General features: G+C 44.5%; 1 protein-coding gene across 1 annotated transcript in view; it reads right to left on the minus strand.

The window, feature by feature from the left end:
- Nucleotides 1-1006: 1006 nt before the first annotated feature.
- The window catches only part of LOC126541320 (protein Loquacious-like), a 35312-nt gene continuing 9249 nt past the window's right edge, over nucleotides 1007-27069 (minus strand). Inside the window, exons 4-8 of the mRNA XM_050188054.3 lie at nucleotides 25734-25916; nucleotides 24822-25072; nucleotides 20202-20299; nucleotides 12865-13174; nucleotides 1007-3405 (exon numbers count right to left, since the gene is read on the minus strand). Of these exons, the coding sequence (XP_050044011.2) occupies nucleotides 3269-3405; nucleotides 12865-13174; nucleotides 20202-20299; nucleotides 24822-25072; nucleotides 25734-25916 (979 nt within the window). The 3' untranslated portion in view covers nucleotides 1007-3268. The remainder of the gene's footprint in view (nucleotides 3406-12864; nucleotides 13175-20201; nucleotides 20300-24821; nucleotides 25073-25733; nucleotides 25917-27069) is intronic.

The following is a 27069-nucleotide window of genomic DNA, read 5'->3' on the forward strand; positions in this document are numbered from 1 at the left end:
AGTGCCGGAAGCGATCACACCGGAAACAAGTCATGGCCACTATCTTGTTTGTTTATCGCCCGTTTGAAGCAGCAGCATGTTGCTACTGACATGCGACGATGGTTTTTGCACGCTTAGTGCAGTGCGTAATGTGCACTTCAGCGAGAAAAATGCAGCAAAAACAAGGAAATCTATGTTCCACCAACGTGGAATTGTTTACCCCGCTTGAAATGGCGGTCGCAGCATGGAGTGCCCCAAATCGGGTAATGATTGAGCGTTCGTCCGGGAATACACATTCTTTGCTTCAAGAAGGCTAGTTTTGGTGCCATCCGACAAGCGTCATGTGTGGATTCAGTGCAGGAAGTGGATTTGCGCGACGGGGCCGTAATCTCGATCAACTGCCTTTGGGTATACAAGATACGATCAATTTCGTGCTCGGCACAGGATGCATCAGAGCCTACAAGGCGCTCGAGAAATGCTGCTGAATGCGTGGAGCACTGTTGCTCTGCATCCGATGCCGAGTTAGCAAAATCCAATAAAAGTGATCGCATCTCCAAAAGCAACTGGCTAAGAATAACCCAACGATTTCGTTATTGCAAGGTTCAACTGTATCATATTTGCCAAGTCCTCGTGAACACATTAGAGTACTGCGCTGCTGAATTTTAAATAAGGAATTATTAGTAAAAGCAACATTCAGCCAAATTAGATTCAAGCACGCCCAATTACACCTGTTCAGAACACATGGTAACATGTCTGTGTTGTCCTCGTAAGTGCTGCAGCATTTAACACACGCTGCACATACTACATAAACACTGCCTACACACTATCGAAACCTACATTCTAGCAAGCTGGCGCAGGAGTTTCCAAGTAATGTCCTTTCACCAGCCACACAACACGCAAAACAGGAAATTAGTTCCTCACTGCCTCGGAGCAATGCAGTGTATGTCTCATGCAGGATCACAAAACGCACAGAGTGCTTTTGATAACAGTTCGTCTGTTGCCATTGAATAAACACACAACACAGTAGTATTGTTGATTACCGTTTATTTTGTCACTCGCAGATGAAAGGTTGGAAATTGGGAAAAAAGCTAGCCTAATGCTCGATAGTTAAGAGAAAAATTCCCACCTACATGATTGGTTAATATTCATTCCCTCCTTGCCAGCCTGAAGTCCCATCCTATTTATCGTCACACACCAGCAACCATAAATAATTTGCAAAAGCAATCTTATGTAGTCACAATTCTGGCAAAATGCCTGCACTAGACTACAGGGGGGAAAAAAAGTGAAAAAATAAAATAAAAAGGAAACAACGGAATGGTGCAAAAATACCAAGGGAGATTCCAAGTCTTTAAGGTGCGTTTCTATAACTGCATACACCCCTATTTATTCTTGATGCCCAGAATGCAGCATGCAGTTGAAAACTGTAGCATCTAACCTTCAACCAGTGCTTAGAAAAAATAATAATACTAAATAAATAAAGAAAACTCGTCTTAAAAAATTGCTAGATTAAAATCTTGCCCCAAAATGCTTGTGAGAACAACAAAGGGACTTTACAAGCACTACTCTGATTACAGATTTACAACACCTGCTTCAGGAATAAAAAAAAAAAAAGAAGACTGAATTTTTTTTTCCATTCAAGAACATATTTTTATATTAAAGACAATGGTGTGGCTGTCCTCCCTCCCAATCTCCAGACTTTCAGATCGTTGGATGCCCGATTCGTGTCAGTTCCTCGGAATGTGAGAGAAAATGCTTTCTGCAGCTAGAGTTGCTGGCTGTTCCCCCATCTTCGTTCACAATTTTGGCTCTTTGCTTAGTGTTAAAAAACAGGCCACGCTCTTCATCCCTCCTTTTGTAGCGTCCGTTCAAGAAGAAGAAAAAGCGCTTCTGGCAACAGTTTCCGCACGGGTAACGTATAAGTGTCACAAAAACACATTTTTCTCTCTCTCTCTCTTGCAGAGCAGAGCATAGCAAAGCAAAGTTATTCTTCACAATTATAAAAGACTGCGTGAGCTACGCAGGTGCATTACCTGCTGAACAAGTTGAACGTAGCTACAGCAAGACGCCACTGAAAAATCTGTGGATGTTTCACTGCAGGAGTCCACTCCCGAAAGATCGCAGTGCAATGCCACATGCATCAAACTCATCAAATGCATGTCTCAAACATGCATTTGTTCCTGCAATGCTCATGCAATTCGTCACAGCCTGGATGCAAAGATTGTGGAACTTCATCATTTAGTAAATAAAACAAGCAGAGGGATTTATCCCCCTTCATGCAGTCAACTATGGTGCTGCACTTTCCCACTGACAAACAGTGGAGTCTAGCTTAGTCAAGTCAGTGCACTGTAGAATGGCAATTTTGCTGTTAACTGCAAGATCAAAATCACTCGAGAAGGCTTTTCTTTTTTTCATGTGTATGTCATGCAACACTTGCCAGCTCAGTTTAGTGACTGGCCAAGTGAGCCAGGATTTACACGTCTGTTACACTTTTAAAAAAGGTCTTTGGTGTCGAAAAACGCACTAGACTCTCTCCAAAAATGTCCAGAGGCCCCAAACTTTTCAGTGTTTGTCCTCCACAATAACATTTTGTTCCAGCTCTTTGAAGCAGGAGCAAACACCCATGATCGAGCAACAAACAAATAAAAATGAGAAAAAGCGCAGCCACAGATCTCATTTAATGAGAAAGCTACTCTGATTGCACCTCTCTTGCCATTCTTGGAACAAGCAAGAGTAAACTGCACTTCAGCACAGACCTGAAGAATGCATTAATCACAAACCACCTGGATCAGCTAAGCCATCTACCTGAAGTCCTAATATTAGTGCAAACAGTCCAAAGGTAAAACTAAGGGAACAAAATAAAGTATGCCTTGGCTGCTGAGAGAGCTGTTACTGAGAGAGATGTGCAAAAATGCAATTGGCTAGAGGTAGAAGCCGATAAAAAAATGGGAAGACGTCATAGGCCAGCCTGCAGCAACTTGCCTCCTTGTCGACCGGACATGAAAGCTACGTCAACCTTTGCGCAGGCTTGGCTTTGCATATAGGCCCTGCCCCACACGCGTGGGACGGGATGAACGCAACACTGCCCCAAGGTCGGATTAAGGACGCGGGTGAACGAAGAGGAGGGAACAGCCAAAGGCCGAAGTGCAGCTCATCTGACTAGAGACGGGTTTTCTTTGAACAAGGTACCTTGAACATCAAAATGCTAGGGTTTTCTGCCGTGTGGGTGGCAGAACTCCTCTGTTCAATCCAGGTTGACCAGCATGCTGCTGAGCCAGGTACCCTGCCTGCCTCACTTCTTGGTCATGATCTTCAGGTACTGCAGTGCGCAGCGCGCTGCAGCCACCTGCGCCTGCTCGGGCGTGTCGGCCGTGCCAAAGCACACTGCCAGCGGCAGTGACGTCAGCTGGACCAGGCACTGGTGCTTGCCTGCATCAACAAAACAAACAAGACGAAGATGAGCGGCAACATTGGGTCTGGTACTACATGCTCTTATGACAAGACGCTAGAAAATACAAGGAATGCGGTTGACCAAGTTGAAGCAGGATGGCTTGGGGAGAACAGGCTAACATTTCAGCACATTTACAGGTTCATTTTGGCTCAACGAGCTGGACAAGCATCAATCATATTAGTAATTGTGTCTATGAATGATTGAGAAGATGCCTAAAACCCTGTACAAGCAAAAAAAAAAAAAAAAAAAAGACAGCTGCTCAATCAACGGGTGTTCATAGTCATAGAATAAAATGCTAGTTCACTGACTGCATGTTGGCGCTGCGTGATCATCACTCTCATTTGTTTCTTTAATCACATGGCATAAAAAAAAAGGAGTGCACAAATATTCAAAATTTCACATATTAATCGAACAGTCCTTGATGTCCAATTCACATTTGATGAGAGAATTCGTTCCTACACGAAACATATGGATATTTGTTGGCTCAAATATAAGGAATAACAATAATCGGGATTCTACAGGGAGAAAGAATGATGCAAGTTAAGTGGGTTCTGAATGAATCTGCTGCAGGAAAGGTGCTGTTGCCGCGGTCGAGGCAGTAGTTGCTTTAGACCATGTGGTTACCTTAGATTAGACCACTTGTGGTTTAATAACATGCACCCAACGCTTGGTAAGGAGTGTTTTTACATTCTGTCTTGACTGGAGTACAGCTGTGGCAAACTGAGAACTAAACCCACCACCTCATGCTCAGAAAAGAACTATCTCTCAGTCATAGCACACTTGCTCTCCTCCCACGGTGGAGATGACAGGCCTTGCAGATACAGTCAATGTCTGATTTTACGGACTTTTTACACCTAACTGCAGGTCCAAAGTGGCATTAATCTGCACCATTTTGATTATCTTGCAGCCTCGAACCCCCACTTTCACACGCTGATCTGCTAGCTGTAGCCAGCTGTAGCACTGTGGCCACCGTATTGTATTGAAACCACAATCCAGCGCTCTTGCACGCCAATCCGTTGGCAGCCACAGCCTACCTTAGCTATGGCTTTTGTGTTTAGTTGTTTGGTTAGCTTTACAATAGGTCGTGCGACCACGTTGTGCTGCTATGCGCCCTCTTTGATGTTCGCTGAGAAGCTTCCTGCTGTTTAGTACTGTGTTTTTCAACGAGCGGACTCGCAGCTGATAGCAATGGCGGTGACTATGCCTTCATCACATTCGCTCATGGCTTTGAGGCGCACAAAGCCCTATCGTAGGCTGAGGATGAAAAAGAAAGTCGCCAACATCAAGCAAATTGAAACAGCCTGTCACAAGCCGACATGGGCAAGGAGTTCGGAATTTCAAAGCAAACAGTTTTGGATTTCATGAAAAACAAGTGGAACATCTTGGAAGTGGCCAGAAAGTTAACTGGGACACAAAAAATATAATACAATAATACAACACAGGGTGTTTACCCACAACTTGAGGAAACACTCCTCGTGTGGTTAAATACCATGAAAGCAAAGCAAATCCCAGTCTTGGATGACATCTTCAAGCAGAGGGAGGAAGGAGGCTTTTGCGCTTCAAATGAACGTCAAGAACTTCCAAGTTCAGCATGGGCGACTTAGAAATTTCAAGAATCGCAATGACCTCAAGTTCAAGAAGAAGACATGAGGGGAAAGCCGCACTGTGGACGATTCAGCTATCGTGCAGTATCGGAATGGAAAGCTACAGTCTTCGTTGCAGCAGTTTGCGCCTGAGAACATTTTCAACTGTGATAATAGTGGATTGTTCTACGCCAAGTTCAGAGAGAAAACACTTGCAATTGCTGGTGATTCCCGCCATGGGGCAAACACAGCAAAGAGCGGCTGACTGTCCTCATCGGCAGCAACATCTCGGGTATCGAGAAGCTTCTGATGCTCGTCATAGGAAAATTGAAGAATCTACCGTAAAAACCGGACTATAGGTCGGACCGGAATATAGGTCGATCCCCCAACTAACGAATCCTCAAAATGAAAAAAAAAAAAATATCCTTTTCAATGGCAAAAGTACCGAAAGACATGACACCCTTACCTTGAAACAAATGCGACTCGGGGGGTTGCACAATGGTGACAGTATTTATTTAAATGCTGCTCGCGTGTGCACCCGGCCAAGTTTTTAGCGGTTTCGCGCGATCATCGACACGCGGGCTTGTCAACACCTTATTAATGGCGTTGAGCAGCGAAACAAACGAGATACGCGCATGTGTACACATGCCCTTACTTTCGCTATTTCGCCGCTCCGTGCCGTGATGATAAGGTGCTGACAAACACGCGGGTCGATGGTCGCGCGATACTGTTAAAAAGTTTGTCGGGTGTACAGTACACAGAAGGGCACGAAGTGCGCAAGCGCTACTCCGAATCAGAGCAAGGCCTTTGATCAGAGTCGGATGACGAGTGCTTCTCGCTGCCCAGTCCATAGGCGCGTGCGATCTCTACCGCTTTCAAACGGATGCATTCGGCAGTCACAGGCAGCGATCTTACACGCAGCTCGCGGACGGACTCCGCAACCTTGCCTTCCAGTTCTGCAGTCCACTGCGATCCGGCACGAAATGACGTTTTCTTTTGGTTGCTGCAAGTTGTAATACGTTGCTTTTGCCTCCGCCACTACCGAATGCTCTTTTCGGATACTTCAAGTTCGCGCTGTGCCGCCAGGTTGCCGTGGGCTTCCGCGTACTCAATCGCCTTTTTCTTGAAGGCGACGGTGAATTGACGTTGGCTTCCGCTCCCGCTCATTTTGAAACAAAATGAAAGTGCAGCCTTTAATTAATATAACTTTGCGACAATGGAAACGCAAAATGCCGGTGTCACAGGTGCCACAGCGTCGCCACGCCGCCATGCTGCTGATGGCGATGGCGAAGGCGGCTGTCTACTTTATCCGCCCATTGTTGCAAGACTTGCGTAGTTTTTCCGCCAATGTCCGGTATATAAGTCGAGGGTCGACTTTTTGCGATGGGTTTTTGAAAAAAAGTTCGACCTATATTCCGGTTTTTACGGTAAGGTGTTTTAAGGGGGCAACCCTACCTGTTCCGTACGAGGCCAACAAGAAGGCCTGCACAACACAGCAGTTATTCGAAGCGTACATTTGCAAGTTGAAAATAAGGTTCGAACAAAAGAATAAAAAAGTTCCGCTCTTTGTGGACAACTCTGAAGCGCATGGCCACATCAAAGACCTAAAGGCTGTACAGATGCGATTTCTGCCCCTGAACACCACAGCAATCCTGCAGCTCATGGACCAAGACGTGATCCGCAACCTGAAGCTTCTGCACAGGTCACGCATGCGCAGCTGGATAGCGCTGTGCTCAGACAGCGGCAAAAATTACGCCATTGACCTTAGGTCTGCTGTTGGCAGGCTTGCAGACTTGTGGAACGTGGTTGCACAAGAGATGCTTAGCAATTTTTGCCACGCGGGCTTCACACTGTCTTGCCCGGAGAGAACAACAGCATCTGCAATCAATCTCCTTTCATGGACTTTCGTGGTGTTTGATGACCTGCACGCCACTGGCGTTTTGGTTCCAATCAGCATAACTTCGCCGATGATGACAAAAATCTCAAACTCCGTGTGGAGGATTCGGATGACTCCAACACTGCGACTGAAGAGCCAGTGCCTGCACAGCTGACGAGCTCCAAGTTGATGCGAGCACTGATGACTCATCAGTGTACAGCAATGATGTACAGCAAGCGGAACATGGTGTGGTGCGGAAGAGGATGAATGATTCTTTTACGCTGCTAAGGCTGTAACAGGTAGCGTTGACCCAGCTGAAGATAGCGCCAGCTACCATTAACGACACCCTTTGCCGAACTTTTCAGAGCCACCTTGACAATGCATTGGCAGAGTTGCACAAGTCTGATACCTTTCCCCTGACCATCTCCATCCAAGAAATACCTATAAAATGGTGCATTTTCTGCAAGAAGCAGCTTTTTTGGGCTTCCAAATTTTTAGGACATTCTCATGGTTCCTTGGGTGTTAGAAAAATTAGGCACTGACTGTAATTCACAATAACCCAGTACATGACATGTGCATTATGAATGGGTCAAGGGAATATGAACAGTGATCACATGTGTAGCGTATCTCTTATAACAATGATTCAGTGTTTTTGGCTTTTATTTTCGTAAAATATGGAAAGCTATATTCAGTTTCTATTCCCCCCCACCCAAAAAATGTTGTGTTCTTTTATTTATCTATTTTTCCCGGTTAACATTCACCATTTTATTTTTTTCGTTAGACAATTTTTATTGGAGAGTTATTTTTGTTATGGAGTTATCAGTTATTTATTTCAGTGAATATCTTGTGCACTAGTTTTGTTGACACTGAAATGCACTGTATAACTGAACCCCCATGCTCTTCACCCGTGTAGTTTCACCCAATGCACAGAATAACGACAATGTTTTAGAAATTTAAGCAAGGGAAAGGCTTCAAAAGAGGATGGGGACGAAGTAATCAATAGCGGCCGAACCGAACAAGGCATTCCACAGCCTAGAGCCAATGATTCGACAAGAGGACTTCATCAGGACAAAGATAAGTCCTTTTGCGAATTGTTAGCTACAGCCCGAGGTTTCCATTTTATGCTGACTGATGATCACTTCAAAGGGTTAAAGAACCATTCTAGCAAGCGCACACTGCTATATAGCCATGCAACTATGCAGGAATTAAAGATGAGGGTATTTGAGGTTCAATCACAAATAGATTGAGGCTTTATTTGCAGGTAGGAAGCTCAGACACAAATAAGACAAAGATAGCTGGGACAACCAGCTAACGTTCAACCAGGCTCGTTGCATCGAGCAATTGCAGGCTTGCCATTACATGCCAATTGCTATTTTATCTTTGGTGGCAAATTTTCATTCACTGACCCCTTTCAGTTAAAGCTAGGCGTGTGGGAATATCAACAAATTTTGCATGGCATCAAATATTACAATTTTAATATTCAATTAGATTTGAAAACCAGGCATTTCAAGATTTTCAAATACTAGATGGGATGCAAATACAGATGAACCCACTTATAATGATACCAGTTTTAACAATACTCCGATACAATAAGCAACTTTTGTGTGTGTCTTATGGTAAAACAAACCATTCACTACAATGTTCCCGTGCTGCATTATTGGCTATATAACAATTTGGCTACTAAGTAACTGCAGCAGAAAAGAAAGAAAGAAAGAAAGAAAGAAAGAAAGAAAGAAAGAAAGAAAGAAAGAAAGAAAGAAAGAAAAAGAAATGCATACTGCACACCTTTGTCACACCCGCCATCGTGCCACGCACCCCTCATGACACACCTTCACCCTATGCATCACCAGCCTTGTGGGCCTCTCTCCCGTCTCCCTTCTACCCGCACAGGCGATTCATTATTGAAAAGGGGTGGAAGAGAGATGAGAGAGGGGTGCACGAGGCCGATGAAGCCTCAAAAACGCGCCGTGTCTGGTGCTGCTGTAACCTGGTTGCCTTTTTCACGAAACCCTGTTATAACAGTGATAGGCTACAACAGTGGGATTTTCTTGGCACTTGATTATTGTTATAAGTGGATTATACCCCACTTATAGACTATACTTGTGGACAACTTTCTGTGGCTGTGAAGGGAAAGCTACAGGGGCGGAGCTTCTGCACATGTGTTACCGCGCCAAGTAGTCCACCAGCATTTGACAGTGCTTTTGGTTGCTCGGAGAAGACGCTGAATCGATGCAGCTTCCACGTGCGATGGTTTCGGGTTTGCCAAGATTCAGAAGGGAAAAGCCACAAAATCAGCAAGCTTTTACATTCAGTGGTGTGTTTTGTCTTATTTAACTGTTGCTGATAAGGTGTTTATGTTTCCTGGTCCCCAGCTTAAACTAATGTGGATGGAAATGCGGGACTCTTTTCAGAAGCGCTCTCACTTTTGTGCGCTTCGCCTTCCATAGCTTTCCTTCCGCTGGTATAGTTTCCATTGTCAAACTCGGCGGCTTTGCACGGAACCTCCACCCACCTGTGCCTTCGTGGCGCTGCAGTCGCAACCAGCTTCACTTCCTCACTAGCTGGCTACACGGACGGGCCAGACAACGCACATGGTGCAGCATTGGTGTATTGTGGTTGGCTGTTGACGGTGGATTTCAGCAAACATGTTATCCGGGAAACTGGGGCCTTCACCGCGTTTGTTGCTCAGACGTTCCACCTGGGGCCGTATTCTGAAACGATCCACTTTGGCGATACTATCGCCTCAGCAATAGCTCGCCATCAGGCACGTGCTGATCTCTTGTTTTAGCAAAATCGCATGAGCTACATCATCAGATTTTGCTCAACCAGCCAATCAGCGTGCGCCTAACAGTGAACTATCGCTGAAGTGGATGGTCTCAGAATACAGCCCCTGCAGCCATTATCACCAAACTTAGGTCCTTTGTGCCTTGCCTGGAGCTTTGAAGCACCCATTTGGAGCCCTAACATCTGTGCTGTCAGCCAATGAAAGTATTACAGAACAACTAACAAAGTCAAACAAGGTGTGGTGACCTGTTCTGGGCCATCTTAGAAGAGCTGTCAGAGAATATGCTGAGTCGTGCTGGGTGCGCCTTGCACTTTCAGGAACTGAGTGCAAGCATCCTTAAATTTTATTTAGTAGCATGCATGCATTTTTATGCAAGGTTCCTCCTGGAGCAGCAGCGGGTATCCAGTCTTGAAGTAAAGGCAGCGAGGAAATGTGCCAAACTGCTGTAGGTGGAGTTGGTTTCCACGTGGGCATAAATCATTTGCCTAGATTATGTCCCTTGCGACAGTTTAGGTCTTAGCTATATATGTGGGGCATACAGTTGTATTTTTTTTACTTCATTTTTTTTAAATAACGCATTCATTGTTTCACGAGAAAGTTGTGCAGTTATTTTTGTGGATAATAAATTTGGTTTCGCTGGCTGGCTTATTACTGGCCCAAGCCAAACTTAATTAAGCAAGTAATATCAGCGACGAAATGTGCCAAGTTGCTCTAGGTGAATAGTAAACTGCGTGAAAGGCTAAGATGACAGGAAGGAACACACGACACCGAAATGCAGCTTCTGCTCTTCGTCGTATGCGTTTCTTCCTTTCGTACAGTTTCCCTTATTTCAGTATGAACCAACTAGCCCGATACATCTTATTACTGTAGGTGGATATCGCTTTCGCAAGGTATCACTAATTCGGACAAGGGAGACCGCCAGCGAGCATGAAATATGTGCAAGCTATCCATCCGCACGAGCTCAAGGCTGCGGCGAGGCGTCTGCAGTGGTAAGCGCACGGGTGAAGAGTTTGACAACTGAAGCTAGTCTAGTAATGTTGGGTTCAATTGTATTCGAAGCAAATGAAACATACTGCTGGCTCTGCAGCAGCCAACACAATTCCTTGCATTTGTTTCTATCTAATCTATGAAAATGATGTGGTCATTTATATGCGGAAATTTTTTTTTTTTTGGGGGGGGGGGGGAATTGGTAGAAAATTTAATGCATAAGGTACTGCATTTACTCGATTGTAATGCAAGTTTCTTTCATGATTTTTGTTGCTTGAACTATAACTGTGTGTTGTGTTCAAATAACCATAAAATTTGCAATTCTAAAACAATATCCTAAATTCCGCGGTTTTTAGCATTACATTTACAACCTGTACCTTTATGGCTTGATCCAATCTATAGGCAAGTCGATCAAAGTCAAAACTTGTTTTTATGTTGGAATCAACACCATTTTCACGGTACTTGTGACTGGTGCCACGGTCACGGTGCTGCAGTACCCTGACGTCTTCTGCATTTAGACTCCGCTTATCCATAACCTTATGACGATGTAGTGCACTCAATATGACACCCGCTTTGAGAGACAAGCAATTCTGATGGCTGAGAAGGAGGGAAATTCTAGCGTGGTTTGGTGGCTTGACGTCAACGATTCCTGGACGGCAGGATGAGTGGGAAGCCCTCTTTAAATGAAAGGCCAGTCAAAAAGGCTGTGTGCACATAGTTGTGTCCTGCTACTGTGCCAAAATGGTTGTGTAGCTTCTTAAGAAGTGCTTGATCTAAAACAAGCTCGAAGATGACGTGATCTTGTATAATCACTTAGTTTTGCTTTCGTGAGACAGCTCTTCCCGGCATGAAATCCCTCAAAGTATATGGCCGATAGTGCTCTTGGCACTGATAACGAGCTTGGCCATGCGCCAAAAACACTTTTCGGGGATGCTTTCTGCGCAGAGTCACGTGAAATTTCGCGTAAGTTAAACTAAGTCCGAAAGGGATTGCCCAAGAATACCGCCCAAGGAAGGCTGAGACTTCAGACGATGACGTTTCTGAATTGTGATTTTTTGAATGAAGGTCCATATCTTCTTCCGTTCACCTCGCGTTACATTAGTGGTTTGATTCTTTTTCTTTCACCTGAATGGAAAGTAGACCCTTGCGTTAAAATTGCGGTCATGGTACATTAGAGTATATACGATAAGCACAGCCACTGGGCAGCTAAGCTTTGCAGGAAAGCTTTGTGCAGAGCATGGGCACACAAGGGGCCCCGAACCGCTTTTTATCAAAGTTGAGAAATGCAGTTGACGTCAAAGTACACGATTTCAGGAAAGCTTTACAGAAAAAAATCGACACCCATCTCACGATGACTGTCAACTGTTATGTGTGTAGCACTGAAAAAATATTTCGACACAATGTATTGTCACCGTCGAAATGAGTTAGGGATGAGGCATGTAATGCAACGGGATTCTGCCTTCACGCTTCCATAAGAACACTTGGCGCCATCTAGTGTCACCACCGTGTGGCCACTGAAATGCATAGGTAAAATGCATTATGCAGCAGCTGGGCACCTCTCTTGCACTTGTTTCTAAACTTGCTGTGCCATCTAGTGGCGTTGCCAAGAAGCGACAGCTGGTGTAGGGCCAAATGTCTCCGAGTTAGCAGGCATTTGATGCTGTATACTATTGCATAGGTTGGCAAGACCAGACAGCGTGAATGACGATTTTATGAATTACAAAGAGTCAAATAAACTTTTACTGTAACAGCTTACTAGACTATTTTTTTTGTTTTACTGCTGACAACATAATTATGATCTTATAACATGTTAAAATAAATAAAGTGAATAAATGCATCTGCATATCATTATACTATATGATACTCAACTTTAAACATTTGTATTCGATCTGAATTTGAAAATTTTGATCTTTGCACATTCTTAATTAAAACTGAATGTCAGAAAACAAACATGGTGCAGCTTTCTGGTTCTCGTTTCTTTGAAACGAAAATGCTATACCCTAGTTATAAAAAAGGATTTTGTGCACGCGAGACGCAATCACGCGCAAGGTTTGTGCACACAGCCACAGAGTGATCCCTGTTTGAATGCTCATTCAGTGTTTTCATTCATAGAGAATGTACCTCTGTTTATGCTGAACACAGTGTCAGAAAAAATAACCAGCATAACTGGAGAACTGAAGGAAGAAAAACTTGAAGCAGTACACACCATCGGGGCTGAGCTCGTCTATGGGCACGTAAGTAACCTCGAAGCTCTGCTCGTCAGCGATCTCACGCAAGAGGCCGACGTAGTCAATCCCTGCAGTGCTGAGAGAGGTGCCCTGCAGGCTGGTCAGCCGAGCACCGTCCGAGGCCTGCAGCTGCCGCAGCAGCTGCCCCACCTGCTGGCTGTGCCGGGGAGTCAGCGCACTGATGTTCTGCTCCTTCAGCCCCATGTAGCACTTGGCCTCCTGGAGCACGGTGCTGCAGGGTCCCAATCCACCAGAGCCAGAGCTGAGACCAGACTCGTTAAACTTATCCTGCATGAAATTAAAAGCAGTGCAGTGTGTTCACTCATCTCTCTGGCAGCCGCAGGCACAATGGGAGGGAAAGAAAAGCTTCCTCCTGTAGCTTGCATGATCCTACCTTCAGGCCAACTGCAACGAAATTTCTGTTAAGCAAATTTTTTTTGTACAGTGAATCCATAATGTATTGAATTATTGTCTATATCAAACAGTTGTAACATCCCCTTAAAAATCCCATACAAAAGTATACCATTGCACTTTGTGTGTATCGAACAGCTGTTCGAACCGCTACATCAACATATCAGACATGCCCCTTCAAGTGTGTTTCTCCAAACAGGGACGCGATCACTCAGTCGAACATAATACAACTGCCTTCGCAGCATTTGTAGGATTTACCGCAAAACACTGATGTATTGCAGCGAATCGGACTTGAGGAAACTGGCCACCTTCGTGCAACACATATTAGAGCCTTGCCCATTTTTTCAGTTAAAAAAATGAAGAGTGCATCTAATTTCTACTTTGCTTAAGAGCTCTAGTGTAATTTCTATGTCAGGTTTTCTACTTGGGAATCATTGAATGAAGCTTGCGTTTGATTTCGGGATGTGTTAGAATCGGGCAAATACTGCCAAATGAATTGGTGGTGTGTTTGAGTTTTTTCTGCATCTTGTTTAATTCCACCTGCTAGATAATTAGATTAATTTTGTTGGTCCTGTCAGACTCAAATTGACAGACGTCGACTGTATATTTATGACCACTCCGCAGTGCAAGTGACTTGCAACATTCATGTGCGAAACAACTAAGCCCTTGTGTCTTCAAACGCAATGCAGTGAATTCCTGCTTTTTACAATCTGGGAAAACTGTTCGAGATATGCGGAGATTTCAAGTAAGCTTCAGTAGCCATATGTTATATTTTGAATTACCCATACAGTAGAAAACCGCTGATAAGTTTTTCAAGGAACTGCAGAAAAAAAAAAAAAAAACTACCAGCCAGGAAAGCATAACCGTGAGGAAGGCCGCAAATCACCACAGCAGCGTCAAAGAACTCTGAATGGCTGCCAGTACAGTTATTATACGTCTCGGTGCTCATTCTGTGACCGGGGAAGACACGCATGTATAATTAAAGGGACCACACACCCCTTTTCTAGCTAATCATAGAATGGCCTCACTGTTAAAGGACATTGTCTTGCAAATCTCATGCTTCAAACATTTTTCACATCCTTCAACTATAGGTGGAGTTGCTGCATCGGTACCCAGCTTCCTCTCTTTTTGTCTCTGCTAGTGCTCTATTTCAGAGACGCTGACTAAACAAAACCAGCAATTATGCAACACATCTAATGCTTGCCAGCCCAAAAGAATAAATGTAGCCCTGCACCAGGCAGATATGGCCCAGTGTGCATGGTTCCAGGTAGGTTTTAACTGATACACACTTCTTCAGGTGCTTCGACAACTGCTCTGTGCATGTTTTCTCCTGATATGCTTTGCAGCGCCTTGCTTGTGTTTACTGCAAAACTGTTCACTTGTTGCAACGTACCAGTTGGTCACACAGCTCAATTTATGTGACGGTCACATTCAAATGTAACGCAAGATGCCAGAACATTACAGAATGGAGACATGTCAAAGGGTAACATAACACATGGGAGCCAATGGGATTTATGTTGGGACCGTAAAAGTGTGATGTAGCAGCCAGGAAAACACAACAATGAGGAACATATTAACAGGGTTCTGCTGTATATCGAACGATCTTTTGCAACAGGAAAATATAAAAAAGTCAGTTGTGTACGCAGGTTCACTAAGTGCACTAGAGGCCCTCCATTAAATATCCAAGTGCAAATCGTTTTTAGAGGCGACATTTTGAGCATGCAGGTCAAAGCTGAAAAACATGTCAAGTAATTTCTCCCTGCTGGGTTCCAAGTCGGGTTATGCTGAGAAATAAAAATGTGGACAACTGCAATAATGTGGGCCCATGACAGACTAATGGAAAGAAAGATCCCATTCAAGGACTCAATCTGGGTAGTTCCTGTAACATTTATGTGAAAGAAATGAAACGCTACAGTGAATAAATTTCAAATCATCAAACCCATGCTCAAAGGGAAGACTTGTCAATACCAGGAACATCTGAATTTTTTTTTTACATTCGAGTTGGGCACACACACCTTACTCAAAACGTTTTATTGAAACATGAAGAAACACCAGTGTGATTGTTGGCAGCAACATCTAACTGTGAAACAAATGTTAATAACATGTCCAGCGTTAGAAGAGAAAAAACAAAACACTCTCATGCATTTTACAAAACACCAACAAAGGGGTGCAACAGTTGAAATACAATTTGCAGCAATTTTTGGAGCAGGAAAATCCAAACTTGGAGCAGGTTATGAGAAAGAAAGCTCCATTTTGGAGTACTAAATTGCAAATTTGGATCATTTTAATAGAGAAGAAAGCTTACTTTTAGAACAGAAAACAAAACGATATGAACTTTTACAGCAACTATGTGTAATTAACTGCAGCAATCAGACAGGGCTACAAACCATTAAACTTCAGCACAATAATGCTTTAGTTTCAGCGGACAAGGTCCTGCAAAAGTGACCAATGAATTCTGCGGAAACCTGCAAGGTGTGGTGAATTCGTACGAATCTGCAAAACAGGTTTATCTGAATGCTTGGAATATTCTTATGACCAAGCAAAGAAATAAAGCATAGAAGAAGAAGGCTGGTATGAAAACTACAAACACATTTTTCAATCTAAACTACAAAGTGCTCTTATACATGAGCAGCATTTGACTAGTCTAGAACTTGACAAGCTGAAACTTATTTGTAAGGATGTGCGAATACCGAATAGTAAGTCTCGAATCAAATACCGAATGGAATCAAGAAATAAAAGCCGGATGTCAAATTGAATATCAAACAACAAAATTATTTAATAGAAGTTAGAATATTTGCAAACTCTCATGGAAAAAAAAAACAGCTGTTGTACGTGATCTGGGGTCAACTCCCTCCGGGCCGTAACAGTGTTACCAGCCGTTGAAAACAACTTTTCACTTGGTACACTCGTTGCTGGAATGCCCATGTACTTCATGGCCATCTTGCACAGTCCTGGAAAGTGTTGCTTGCCAGTTCCTTTCCAGAATGCTAGAGGGTCTTGGTCCTTACTGCGAGTGGGCTCTCGCAGGTACCGCTGAAAATCCTCGATGTTGGCTGTTTTGGAGGAGTGCCTTCTTTCTCATGATGCTGCCAACTTCTCAATGCTGTCCTAGATACCGCTGACGCGCTCCTTGTGAGCTGCAGATGTTGACGCTTCAGTACAGTCACTTGATGCTTCTCCTGGAGAGCTCTGCAACTCAGTTCGTGCAAGCTCCAAGAGCCTTGTTTCCTGGAACGTTTCACAAATGACGTTCCTAAACCTTGGGTCACAGGCAGTTGCCAACACATACTCCTCTTGCTCATCCTGCCCTGGAAACCTTGTCCTCATACTTTTCAGCAAGTTTCTTGCAAACTCTGAGGTGTCATCATCGGCTGCAATGCAGTCTTTCAGGACCATTTGTGTTCCACAGAGAAATGGCTCTACTGACGAGAAAGTTGCACACTTCTGGCCATTAAGATCTTTGGTCGCCGTTGCGATTGGTTCAAGAGCTTTAATGAGCCCAGCCACTGCTTTCCACTCCTATGATGTCAGGTTGGGCACAGTTGTCTCGTGGCAAGCTCTATAAACAGATGGCTCCTTTCAGCTGCACAAGACGTGACAGCATGTCATGCTCACTGTTCCATCTCGTTCTCACCTTGTCTTGAGTAAGTTCCAAAACTGAAAGCTCCATTCATCGCTGGCAATCCTGCAGTGTTGTCGCAGCTTGGGCACCGTGTTTGTAATGACCAACAATTGCGCGACACTTCTTGAGAATGGCAGTAACTCCTGCTCTTTCTTTCTTGGCATCTTTTATAGCTAGTTGCAGTGTATGGCCCATACACTGCATTGGGACACAAGAAATGCTCATAAGGGCTGCACGGAAGTTTCGTGCATTGTCTGTCACCACATAGATTGGCACTTTCTGCAGCGGCGGCTCCCAGTTATCCCAGGATGTTGCAAGCAGTGTGGCTCTCGGTCACACTCCGGTTGTCCAAGGCAAAGCTTCTCGTCTTGACGTTGAAGGTTAAGTAGTGGCAGGTGAGGCTGATGTAACTTTGGTTAAACCTCAACGTCCGCATGTCACTTGTAAACTAGATCGACTCTATGCCTTCCTGGAAATACGCATTCATTCTCTCCTTGACAGCCATGACTGTGTCTCTGTACAACCCCGGGATGATTGTCCTCGAAAACGTCGCGCAGCCGGGTATCTTGTACAGCTCCATGTGTTTCATCAGTTCTTTGAAACCTCGACTGTCGACACAGATGTAAGGCTGAAGGTTGAGCGCCAGCATTCGGGCAATCCTAGTGGTTATTGCTGTTCTCTCGCGCTGCGAGAGGTCCTTGCCTGACTTCAGCACACTTGTGATGAGCGGCTGTGCACCATCTGGTCTTCCTTGCTTCCTGCTGTCTCTAAATAAACACAGTGTGCAAAGAAAAATGCTTGTTCTTGAGATGGTTCGCAAGTGGCAGCAACGTACTCGATGGCGTTCGACGTTCCGTTTCACAACTTTTCCACGTTGTCTCTTGGGCAGAGTTCTTTACGAAATGTTTCCAAATGGCAGTTTTCATTTGTTCAGTCATGTCGCCCTTGACCAAGAGCAGGATCGTCAGACAACGTTTTCCAACAGATAACGCAGATGAAATTCGAGAGCAGAACACGTCGGCTTGGTTTCCAATAGCGAGGGACTGGGTGGTTTCAGATTGCCCAGTGAAATGATGCCAATGGCCAACGACGCGAAGCACACCGGGAAAACGAGGGAAGAGAAACTGGCGTCATCTCTATCCCGCTTGCAAAAGTAGGAGAGAAATTGGTTGGCTCTGCGGCCGAGAGGTGGCGTGAGTGCCGCCTGCGCCAGCCATGCAGCGACGCGATGCAGCGAACCACGGGGTGCCGTTTCGTGGTTCGCAATGGCACGCTTTTTGCGCTCGCGAATTGCAGTCTCCGATTCCTCTCAAGTGTATCTACAACTTTTGCTTGTGAAGGAAACGAGACATAGTGCAGCCTATGCGAGCGACGCAAACAAAAGGCTGTTTTAGTTGAGTTTCACAGTTTGGCTGTGTCACGACCACAATTAAATCTGTGTGCTATTAGGTTCATGGCATTCAGGCTTTGTGTATGTAGAGTCTGCGCACTAGATCATGATGGAACAGTAGAACTGAAATGTGTTTCGTATATTACCCGCCAACCAGGCTCCCCGAATATATTGAATATTAGAGTAACCGGGTACTTAAGATTCAATTTGCAAATCAAACCATTCGACAAGTTACAATTTGATTCGTATTCATATATTCGAGCATTCGCATACCCCTACTTATTTGCATACCTACGAGTTCTTCCATCTGAGCAAGATCTGACTGCACTGGATACGCATAAGACAAAATTGACTAAACTGGTCTTACCTAGGACACTAGGCTAACTAGCAGCTTTTACATGACTAGTGCAGATGTCATTGACATGACAGCAATGCTTTGCGTTTTTCAACATTTTCTTTCCGAGCTGCCCAAGTTTATTGAAGTGTCTGCTCAAGGCTTGGATTTCCTTTTATTAAGAGCACATGGCTACTTTCTATCTTATTTGTGTTTTTTTGCTTCACACCCGAGTTGATAATTTACTCGGCATTAGTGAACAATGCCTTGCTGGCCGCCAGTTAGTCCTCTAATCGCTCTTTTCTGCTTCAAGAGTGGGTTGCTCTGAGGCAGGCTCTTCTGTTCCCCACATGCAACTAAAGCATGCAGCAGTGTGCTGCCCGCAATTGTTTCTGGCCGCTTACGGAATTCGCACAAACACCCATTTTCTTAAGGAACGAATAGACTAGCAGCAGGCTTCCCCAACAGCACGCCTCGCAATGTCCAGCCAGAGAGCCTCTGCTGCTGTCGTCTCAGTGTTGAGCAAGCGCCGAAAGTGCTGCTAGGCCTAACCAGCTGGCTGTTTGCAGCAAGGCTGTTGCATACAGCTCTCAAAAACAACTGCTGATGATTGCAATATGCACCGTTTAGAGAACAGTTTATTTTTTATCAAATCAATTCACACACACACACACACACACACACACACACACACACACACACACAAAATGTGCTGCTATTTGCAGTGTACAGACTGTGAGGCGCGTGATGCATCTTGCATGCAGTGCAGCAGCGGCCAGACGCATGCTCCGAGAGTTGAACTTGCCTCATACTGCATCTCTAGTCTGTGCTACAGATTTGACAGTGGTCATCGCTTGTTGCCAAAGATAAAATTAAGACATCGGTTTAAATACTACCAGCTGTGCGACTGAGAACTTCAGCGGCTAGTCGGGGCATTTCCACGTAGCTTAGCAGAAAAATAAGCAATTGAAGAAAAATGGTGCCATTGTCACAGATGCTGCACCCCTACTAACACCACTTCATCCCTTTTTGATCTTACTGGAAAACACACTTATATTTCTTAACTTGTGTTTAAGGTTTGAGAGGCAATGGGTTTATTGAACAAGGTATTTTCTAGCTAACTATGAAATATTACTTTATGGTTGCCGCATCATAGCCTCAGTTGCCGTTGTGCCATAAAACCCTACATAATTAACAAACTATTTCGAAATCTTTGTAAGTTCAACATATCTGGGATCAACTGTACATGCACAACCACCAAACGATTATTTGGCCTTGACTGGGATCGCTTAAAGGTTCCAAAAATGGGAGTCCACAAAAAGCAGATTCACCACGGGTGTCATTATTCCGCAAGTGACCAACTTGTCAATGCATTGTTGTACAAACAAATGCTTGCATTCACGCAAATCAGTCTCACAACCAAGCCTATCCCTCTGGCACATAGTGGTTCCTGGCATCTTTATTGCATTTGACATTCACATCATTACAATTTATTACATGTCATTCATTCCATTCTACATAATTTTCATGTCAAAGAATACAAGTCAAAACAACTCACATCCTCGCCGTTGAGGAGGCCATTCTGAACATTCTTGATAAGTTCAATCATTTTCTTGGCAGCCTGACGTTTTGCCAGGCGTTTTGACTTGCCTTTGCCTGAAAAGAAAGAAAAGGAGGGGTGTGAGCGGGCTATGTGCCGATAAAAGTGGCCTGGGTGTGTAGCAGATATAATTAACGAATACAGTAAAACCTTGTAATTCAACCCTTGTTAATTCAGACTCATCCAGTGGTCCCGGCAGGCATATGCATTATTTAATACAATCAAACTTTCGTTACTTCTGATGTATTTGGCCGCACACCAGTTAATTTGGACAACTCTCTGAGCTCGGCGAACGCATAGCACTGTAAACGTGCGCCGCAAGAGCAAAAATGGCGCTAGCGTCCAACCAAAACAAAGTGGCAGAGACCACAGTGCCATAGACATCACATCAGCGGAAACTTTATGTGAATGACAGCAATGCTAGAATGTTTTGTCTCGATTTGCACCTTTAATGTCTTTATTCTTGCATCAACCGCCGCGCTTAACAACGCATTGGTCTTGTGCCTTCATAAGTGCGTAGGTGCCATCAGAGCCAACACGGTTTCATCCACAGCTGTTGTAAATCTGTGCACATGTTGGCCGGGTGCCTTCAGAACTGCAAGATGATCAGAACTTCAAAACTGCAATGACCGTGTCAATAGCAGTTGCGGTTTCTTCCACAGCGGTTGTGGCAAACAGTTGTTTCAGTCTAACTTTGTGCAAAGCACTGTCGAGGATGAAAAGTACTGGCTATATCGCGATGGACGGACGATTTGTTGGCGACCAGCTCATTGGTGAAAAAAATTATCGGGATGTGTACATGGTAGCAATAAGCATGTCTCAGGTGAAGGCACGCGCCACGGTAACGCTGCGAAAGCAGTTGCAAGGCCTTCGCCACCTCGAGAGCCAGTCAGTCACGCGATGGCAAGAATTCCAGCTTCTGCACTGCCTTTGTGCAAAATAGAAACAGGATTTGCTCATTTATTCGGTAAATAAAAGTGTATTTACATAGTAAGCATTTGTTTTTGTTTTCTTGATCCCTCGAGAATTTGACATTCAGTTAATTGACTTTTTTTTTTTTGGTCCTGTGAAATCCAAATTAATGAGGTTTTGTTGTACAAGCTGCCATCCTGCAGAAATTGTGCAATAATTTTTTCCCCGCTCAGCATTACACTGCTGCTGTCTTGTGAACCATTTTGTCACACGACTATGTGCGTGCACTACAGTTTTCTAAGCAGGCTCGTACAGACAAGGAACTAAGCCAAATGTTTTAACATAAAAGGAAAATATCATGACTAAGTAACATGCTAATATATAGCAGGACAAATAAATCTGGTTGCTCATCAGTTCCTTACTGCCATTGTGGCCATGACCACATTACAAGTTGCAGTGCAGAGCACAGTACTAGTACAGTATATATGCAACATCAAGATAGCAGAAAAAGAATACAGTTAAACCTTGCAATAACAAAATGGGTGGGGAACAAGAAAAAAAATCATGTTCGTGAGAATTTCATTGCTGCGAAATGACAGCACAGAAAGCGAATGCATCACAGAACGAAACCTCAGTCAAAATTGCGTTAACCTACTCTGGCAAGCCTTGCTCGAGGACATGGAACCGCACTGCCGACGGCACAAAGTGCGCCCCATGCAGTGGTGGCACTGCCATGGAGCACTATTCTCAGTCTATCATTTTTGTGAGATATTGCGAAACTTGGCACTGGACGTGGAGCAACCACGCTCCACGCACGCAGCAGCCCTTCTCCAGCGCACGCTGTCGCCCTTACATCCAAACACGCCTGGTGCCGAGCGCGACAGTGATCATATCTCATATCCGCAAAGGCGATCGATCGAGATTACGGCCCCTTCGTGCAAATCTACGTCCAGCACCAAATCTGCGTGCATTGCCTGTCGAATGGCACCAAAACCAGCGTTCTTGAAGCAAGGGACACACGTTCCTGAATGGTGACTCAATCACAGCCTGATGCGTGGCAGTCTGCGCCACGACCGCCATCTCGTAAACAAGTCCACATCAGTAGGACGTGGATTTCTTGGTTTTTGCTGCACCTTTCTCGTAGAGTCACACATTGTGCACTGCACTACGGGTGTAAAAACCGTCGTCGCATGCCGGTAGCAACATGCGTGCTACTTCAAACAGGTGGCCATGACGTGTTTCCGGCCCAAACAACAGCTTCTGGTGCTTGGTTGGTTTTGTAAACAAAAATGGTGGCACCCATGCGAGCATAATGTGGTGGTATTTCACGCAATTTTAGTGCAAAGCAAGCACATTTGAGCCCATCTTGGAGCCTGTTAGCCTTGCGTGAGTAGGTACAGTCAAACCTCAATATATACAACACAGATATATCGAACCCTTTCTAATCGCAACCCTTTCTAAAAAAAAAATGCATGCATTTTTAATTTTTTTTATTTCTAACGGGGTCCGACGTAAAATGGATGTATAGAACTCCGCCACCCCAGGCCACGTGCACTCTGTTTGATAGGCGGACAGCTTTCCCGCAACACCCTTGAAGACAGCGGTGGTGCAATGGGCGTTCATGACTTCTGCGCACTATAGCTGGACACATTGAATGTGCTAAGGGTGCCACTTGAATGTAGTGGCGTACACATGCGGCGGCTTGGCTGGTTCGACAACATCAATGACGCATTGCATTTACTGCACTGACTCCTCCTCGGTACCGTGCTCTACCCCTGCTGCGCCTCGCAAGGAATGGCGGTTTGCTACTGTGCGTGTTCACTGGGCTCACTCATTGGTGCCACGGCAGTCACCACTTAATACTTTGTTATTGACGGTGTTTCAAAATGCTTCGATTGACGGACGTGGAGATTGCGGCGGAAGCAGCAGCTAAACGAAGATGCTGCCGAGGTTGATCCTGTAAGCGCTGGTGTTGCCCCGCTCTTAACCTCAACTGAGGCTGTAGCTGCTTTGGTCCTTCTAAGTTGCTACTGCGGCACAACAGAAGGCACGGGCCTATCGCTTGTGGATTTTGAGGATGCCATGGTTAAGCACATGGCTGCCAATAAGAAGCAGGCTACACTGTGGCAGTACTTTCAGCCAAAGAAATAGATACTTTGTGTGAAGCTTCAAGTGAGTATTTACTGTGTTACTATTGGTTCATCAATTGATTTGTACAAGATTCTTATGCATTTTTTACGTGATTATATATATCAACTTCAATCTATATCAAACTATTTTGCAATCACTGCACTGTTCGATATATCGAGGTTTGACTGTAATATGCGGGACTATGTTCTGCTAAATTTCGTTGATGCAACATTTTTAGCTCGGCAACATTTCACTCTCGAGAGGTACAAAGTGCATTGAATCCTACGAGCGTTCACTGGGGATACGAAAATATTTTGTTGCCGCAGAATTTTGTTATCGCAGGCTTCGACTGTATCTAGAAGGCCATTACAAGAGTGGTGTTGATGCCAAGCTGAAATCTACAAGTAAAAACGCGAATAACTGGCAGCCTTTGCAAAACAGTGTGTGATAATAAGCACAACAATAGCACACATGGGTCTCAGTTGATGTGGCATAACAGTGTAAATAGAGTTGTCAACCAATAATTTCAATAGCTTCACGCTACCGCCACTTCTTGCTTCATAGACATAACTTACGAGGACTGAAATTTCTGATGCATTACAGTGTGCCATTCGATGATTTGGACTCTGCCTGCACGAACTCATGCAAATTCAATACAATTGAGCACAAAGAGCAACGTTCTGGTTCTGACACAGTGCCTGCACTATGTCAAAAGAAAAAAGGAGAAGTGGCAAAGCCCAGCCGATCTAGTGGTCACCGACCGCGCCCAAGCCATGTGACAAGTCGAGCTGCTAAGTTGTAAAAGATAGATCTGCGGTTTACCATACGTTTTCCATGTGTCCACAATTTGTTCATTTAGGTGTGAAATAGCAACATGTTCCTCAGCAACTTCTTGAACTGTTATTGCGTAATTCTGTCGCTCTAAATCAAGCAGCTTCAAATGGTGCCGACTCCATCTTCACCAATTAAATTAAGTTCTAGGGTTTTATGTGCCAAAACCACAATGTCCTGATGAGGCACACACTGGGGGGACTCCCAATTATTTTGACAACCTGATGTTCTTTAATGTGCAACCGATGCATAATATACGAGTCTTTTTAAATTCCAGCTCCCTCGGAATGCAGCTGCCGTGGCCAAATTCGAAATTGTGACCTCGTGACTAGCGGCACAATGCGCAGCCACTGAGGTGCCTATGTGGTAACACTATGTATGGTATTTGAAAGAAAAGGCAAGGAAGTACAGCAGCAGCAGACTATGATGAGTGTTGTTTGGCACAGAATACAGGAAAATTTGGTTGCAACCATTGTTTGTTTACTATTTTACCATGCAACTATGTGAAGTTCACTTCGGCAAAAATCACTATGTGAGTGTTCTGTGTTACTGCAAGTGTACTGGTCATGTCTTCTCTGTCAGTGGCTATAAGGGATACTGTCACCCTTGCATGCAGTAGTGCCTAGTATGTTTTCTTTCTGAGCAATGGTTTAGCCAACCAAGGCACATCAAAAGTGATTCCAAGGCAAAGGCGATCAAGCTGACCCATTTCATTGAGGTTGTTGACAAGGCAGGAGATGCCAAAAGTGCGCTCGTGGGGTAGGCCATCCTCAATGACGGTCTCGTAGAAAGGGGGCCGCCAGCGAAGCTTCATGCAGAGCTCTTGCAGCTCCCCAACTGGGTTGCCTGCAATGCCGTCATCCTCGGCCCCAGATGCCGCTGACGCCGTGCCCCCCAGGGTGCCTCCCAAGGGTGTGTTGCCAGGCAGCCCATTGTTGCTTGGTGCCATCTCACCTCTGCACAGGCACGTTAAACCATACATATTCCTTTGCCACAGTACCTTGCAGTGCTCACTTAAAAAAAGAACTTTGACATTGTTTCCATAAGCTCCCCTCCCCTGCTCCAGGACATCTACATTAGCAACTTCTGGCTGCTTTCCAATAAGCTTTTTTTTTACTATGTTAAGGCAGTAAGTTTATAAACATACCAGAGATAAGGCACAACTGCATAGAGCAATGCCTAGAACAAGCCCTGGCCAGTCATGCAAAGCTACTACGCACAGATGTACCAATGGTCGTGGATGACCTTACAGCATAAACTGTAATCTATTTGTTAATATGTACAAGTATTCCACATTTACATTGCTGTTGAGTTGCAACCTCTGACAATGGGCACAAAAATCTATGAACACTAAGATTGCTATTCATGCCAGCTAACAGGAACTGTTCCTCGTGGTATGTCTCCGTGTCCTCGGGTATGTAAAAGGCTTAGAAATCATGACTCATCCTGGGCCATAGCAAAGCACCAGCCCAAAAGATAGCAACACCACGCAACATGTTTCTTGCCCCCAAGCCCCATACATTGTTGGGGCAATGGATAAGTTGATAAATAACAATTTTAAAAGTTACAAAGAGATGAGCTGCCATGTTCAGTGAACTCAAGAAATTGCCAACTCACACTGCTGTGGTCACTGTCTCTGTTGGATCCATGGAAGGAAGGTCTTCCATGACTGCAGCCCGGTACTTTGCAAATGGACCATCATCGGCAAGCAGCTTTTCAAGGATAGCCCTGGCAGCAGCGTGTTTGGCCTTTTTCTTGCTCTGGCCAGTGGCATTGGCAACCACTTCACCCACCTGCACCCTGTAAGACAAGGCAGCTACTTTAACGGGGAAAAGTTAAGGTGTTGAACACTCTGGTGTCATAGCAGAAACAGAGGATATGCAGTCAATGTGTAAATAAATAGGGGAAGTGGATGGAACAAGACCTTGGAAACTTAATGGGTTTATTGTACGGAATTTGGGACTTGCAAGGCAGTGGACAAGGATTGAGAAATTGCATGCGGAGAATTCTCAAGAGTGCAATGGAGTAAAACTGAACAACAGCGCTAGCTGCAGGTCTTTGTATACAAAAAGGCACAGTTTGCAGGGTTTTAGACCACTGCCTGTATGGTGTAGCCGAAACGAAAGAGAAGTATGCCTGATACCTGGCATGAAGATTTTGCCCCCTGAACATTTCTGAGGACTACAAGGAAGTGGACCCAAAAAGCAGTGAGCCATGACGTTATTAATAAAAATTACAGAGTACTACAGCATACAATCACCATTTCCAATGGTGAGGCAGCAGATACAACAGCATTCTCTCCCATATTTCTTTAATAAACACCTGACAGCTCCAGAATATCGAACAAAGACGTGCATCTATTGAAAAATTCCTAGCAGGCACCCCACTATGAGCAAATGCATGCTCCCTACTTCCGACTTCAGATTGGCCAACCAGTGCCACCTTCCCAGAGTGCTTATTTCTTTTTCTTGATGCTCCAAGAAAGCTAACACATGCAAGTAGAACAAGAAAACAAATTGCAAATTAATCTCAAGAGCAGAATGTCTGTGCAGTGTGCCATATGTTGTTTTGTTCCCTTCTTTGTGGTTGTCATCACAGTCACGCATTGCCAGCATCGACGATGTCCACACCGCAATATAGATGTCCTTTGCTTAATTCAAAACCAAGTTGTCAAAGTCGCAAATAACTAGGGATGGGCAAACATCAAAATTTTATCAAACACGAATACTTAGCATCGAATAATGATAAGTGCATGTATTAATTAGCAAGTTGGTTTATTTTAGCATGTGCAAACATTGCAGTTATATTGTCATTGGTAAAAAAATTCAACTAGTAAGCCGTTATACAAAAATATTGTGTATTTGGCTCATGTTAGCTTCGGAAAATTTATTAATTTCTTCCAGTTGTCTGTTCTCGCCAACCCCTGTGCCTTATTATACCGCATCAATTTCCC

Source organism: Dermacentor andersoni, chromosome 2 (genome assembly GCF_023375885.2).
Source record: "Dermacentor andersoni chromosome 2, qqDerAnde1_hic_scaffold, whole genome shotgun sequence".
NCBI classification, from domain to species: Eukaryota; Metazoa; Arthropoda; class Arachnida; order Ixodida; family Ixodidae; genus Dermacentor; species Dermacentor andersoni.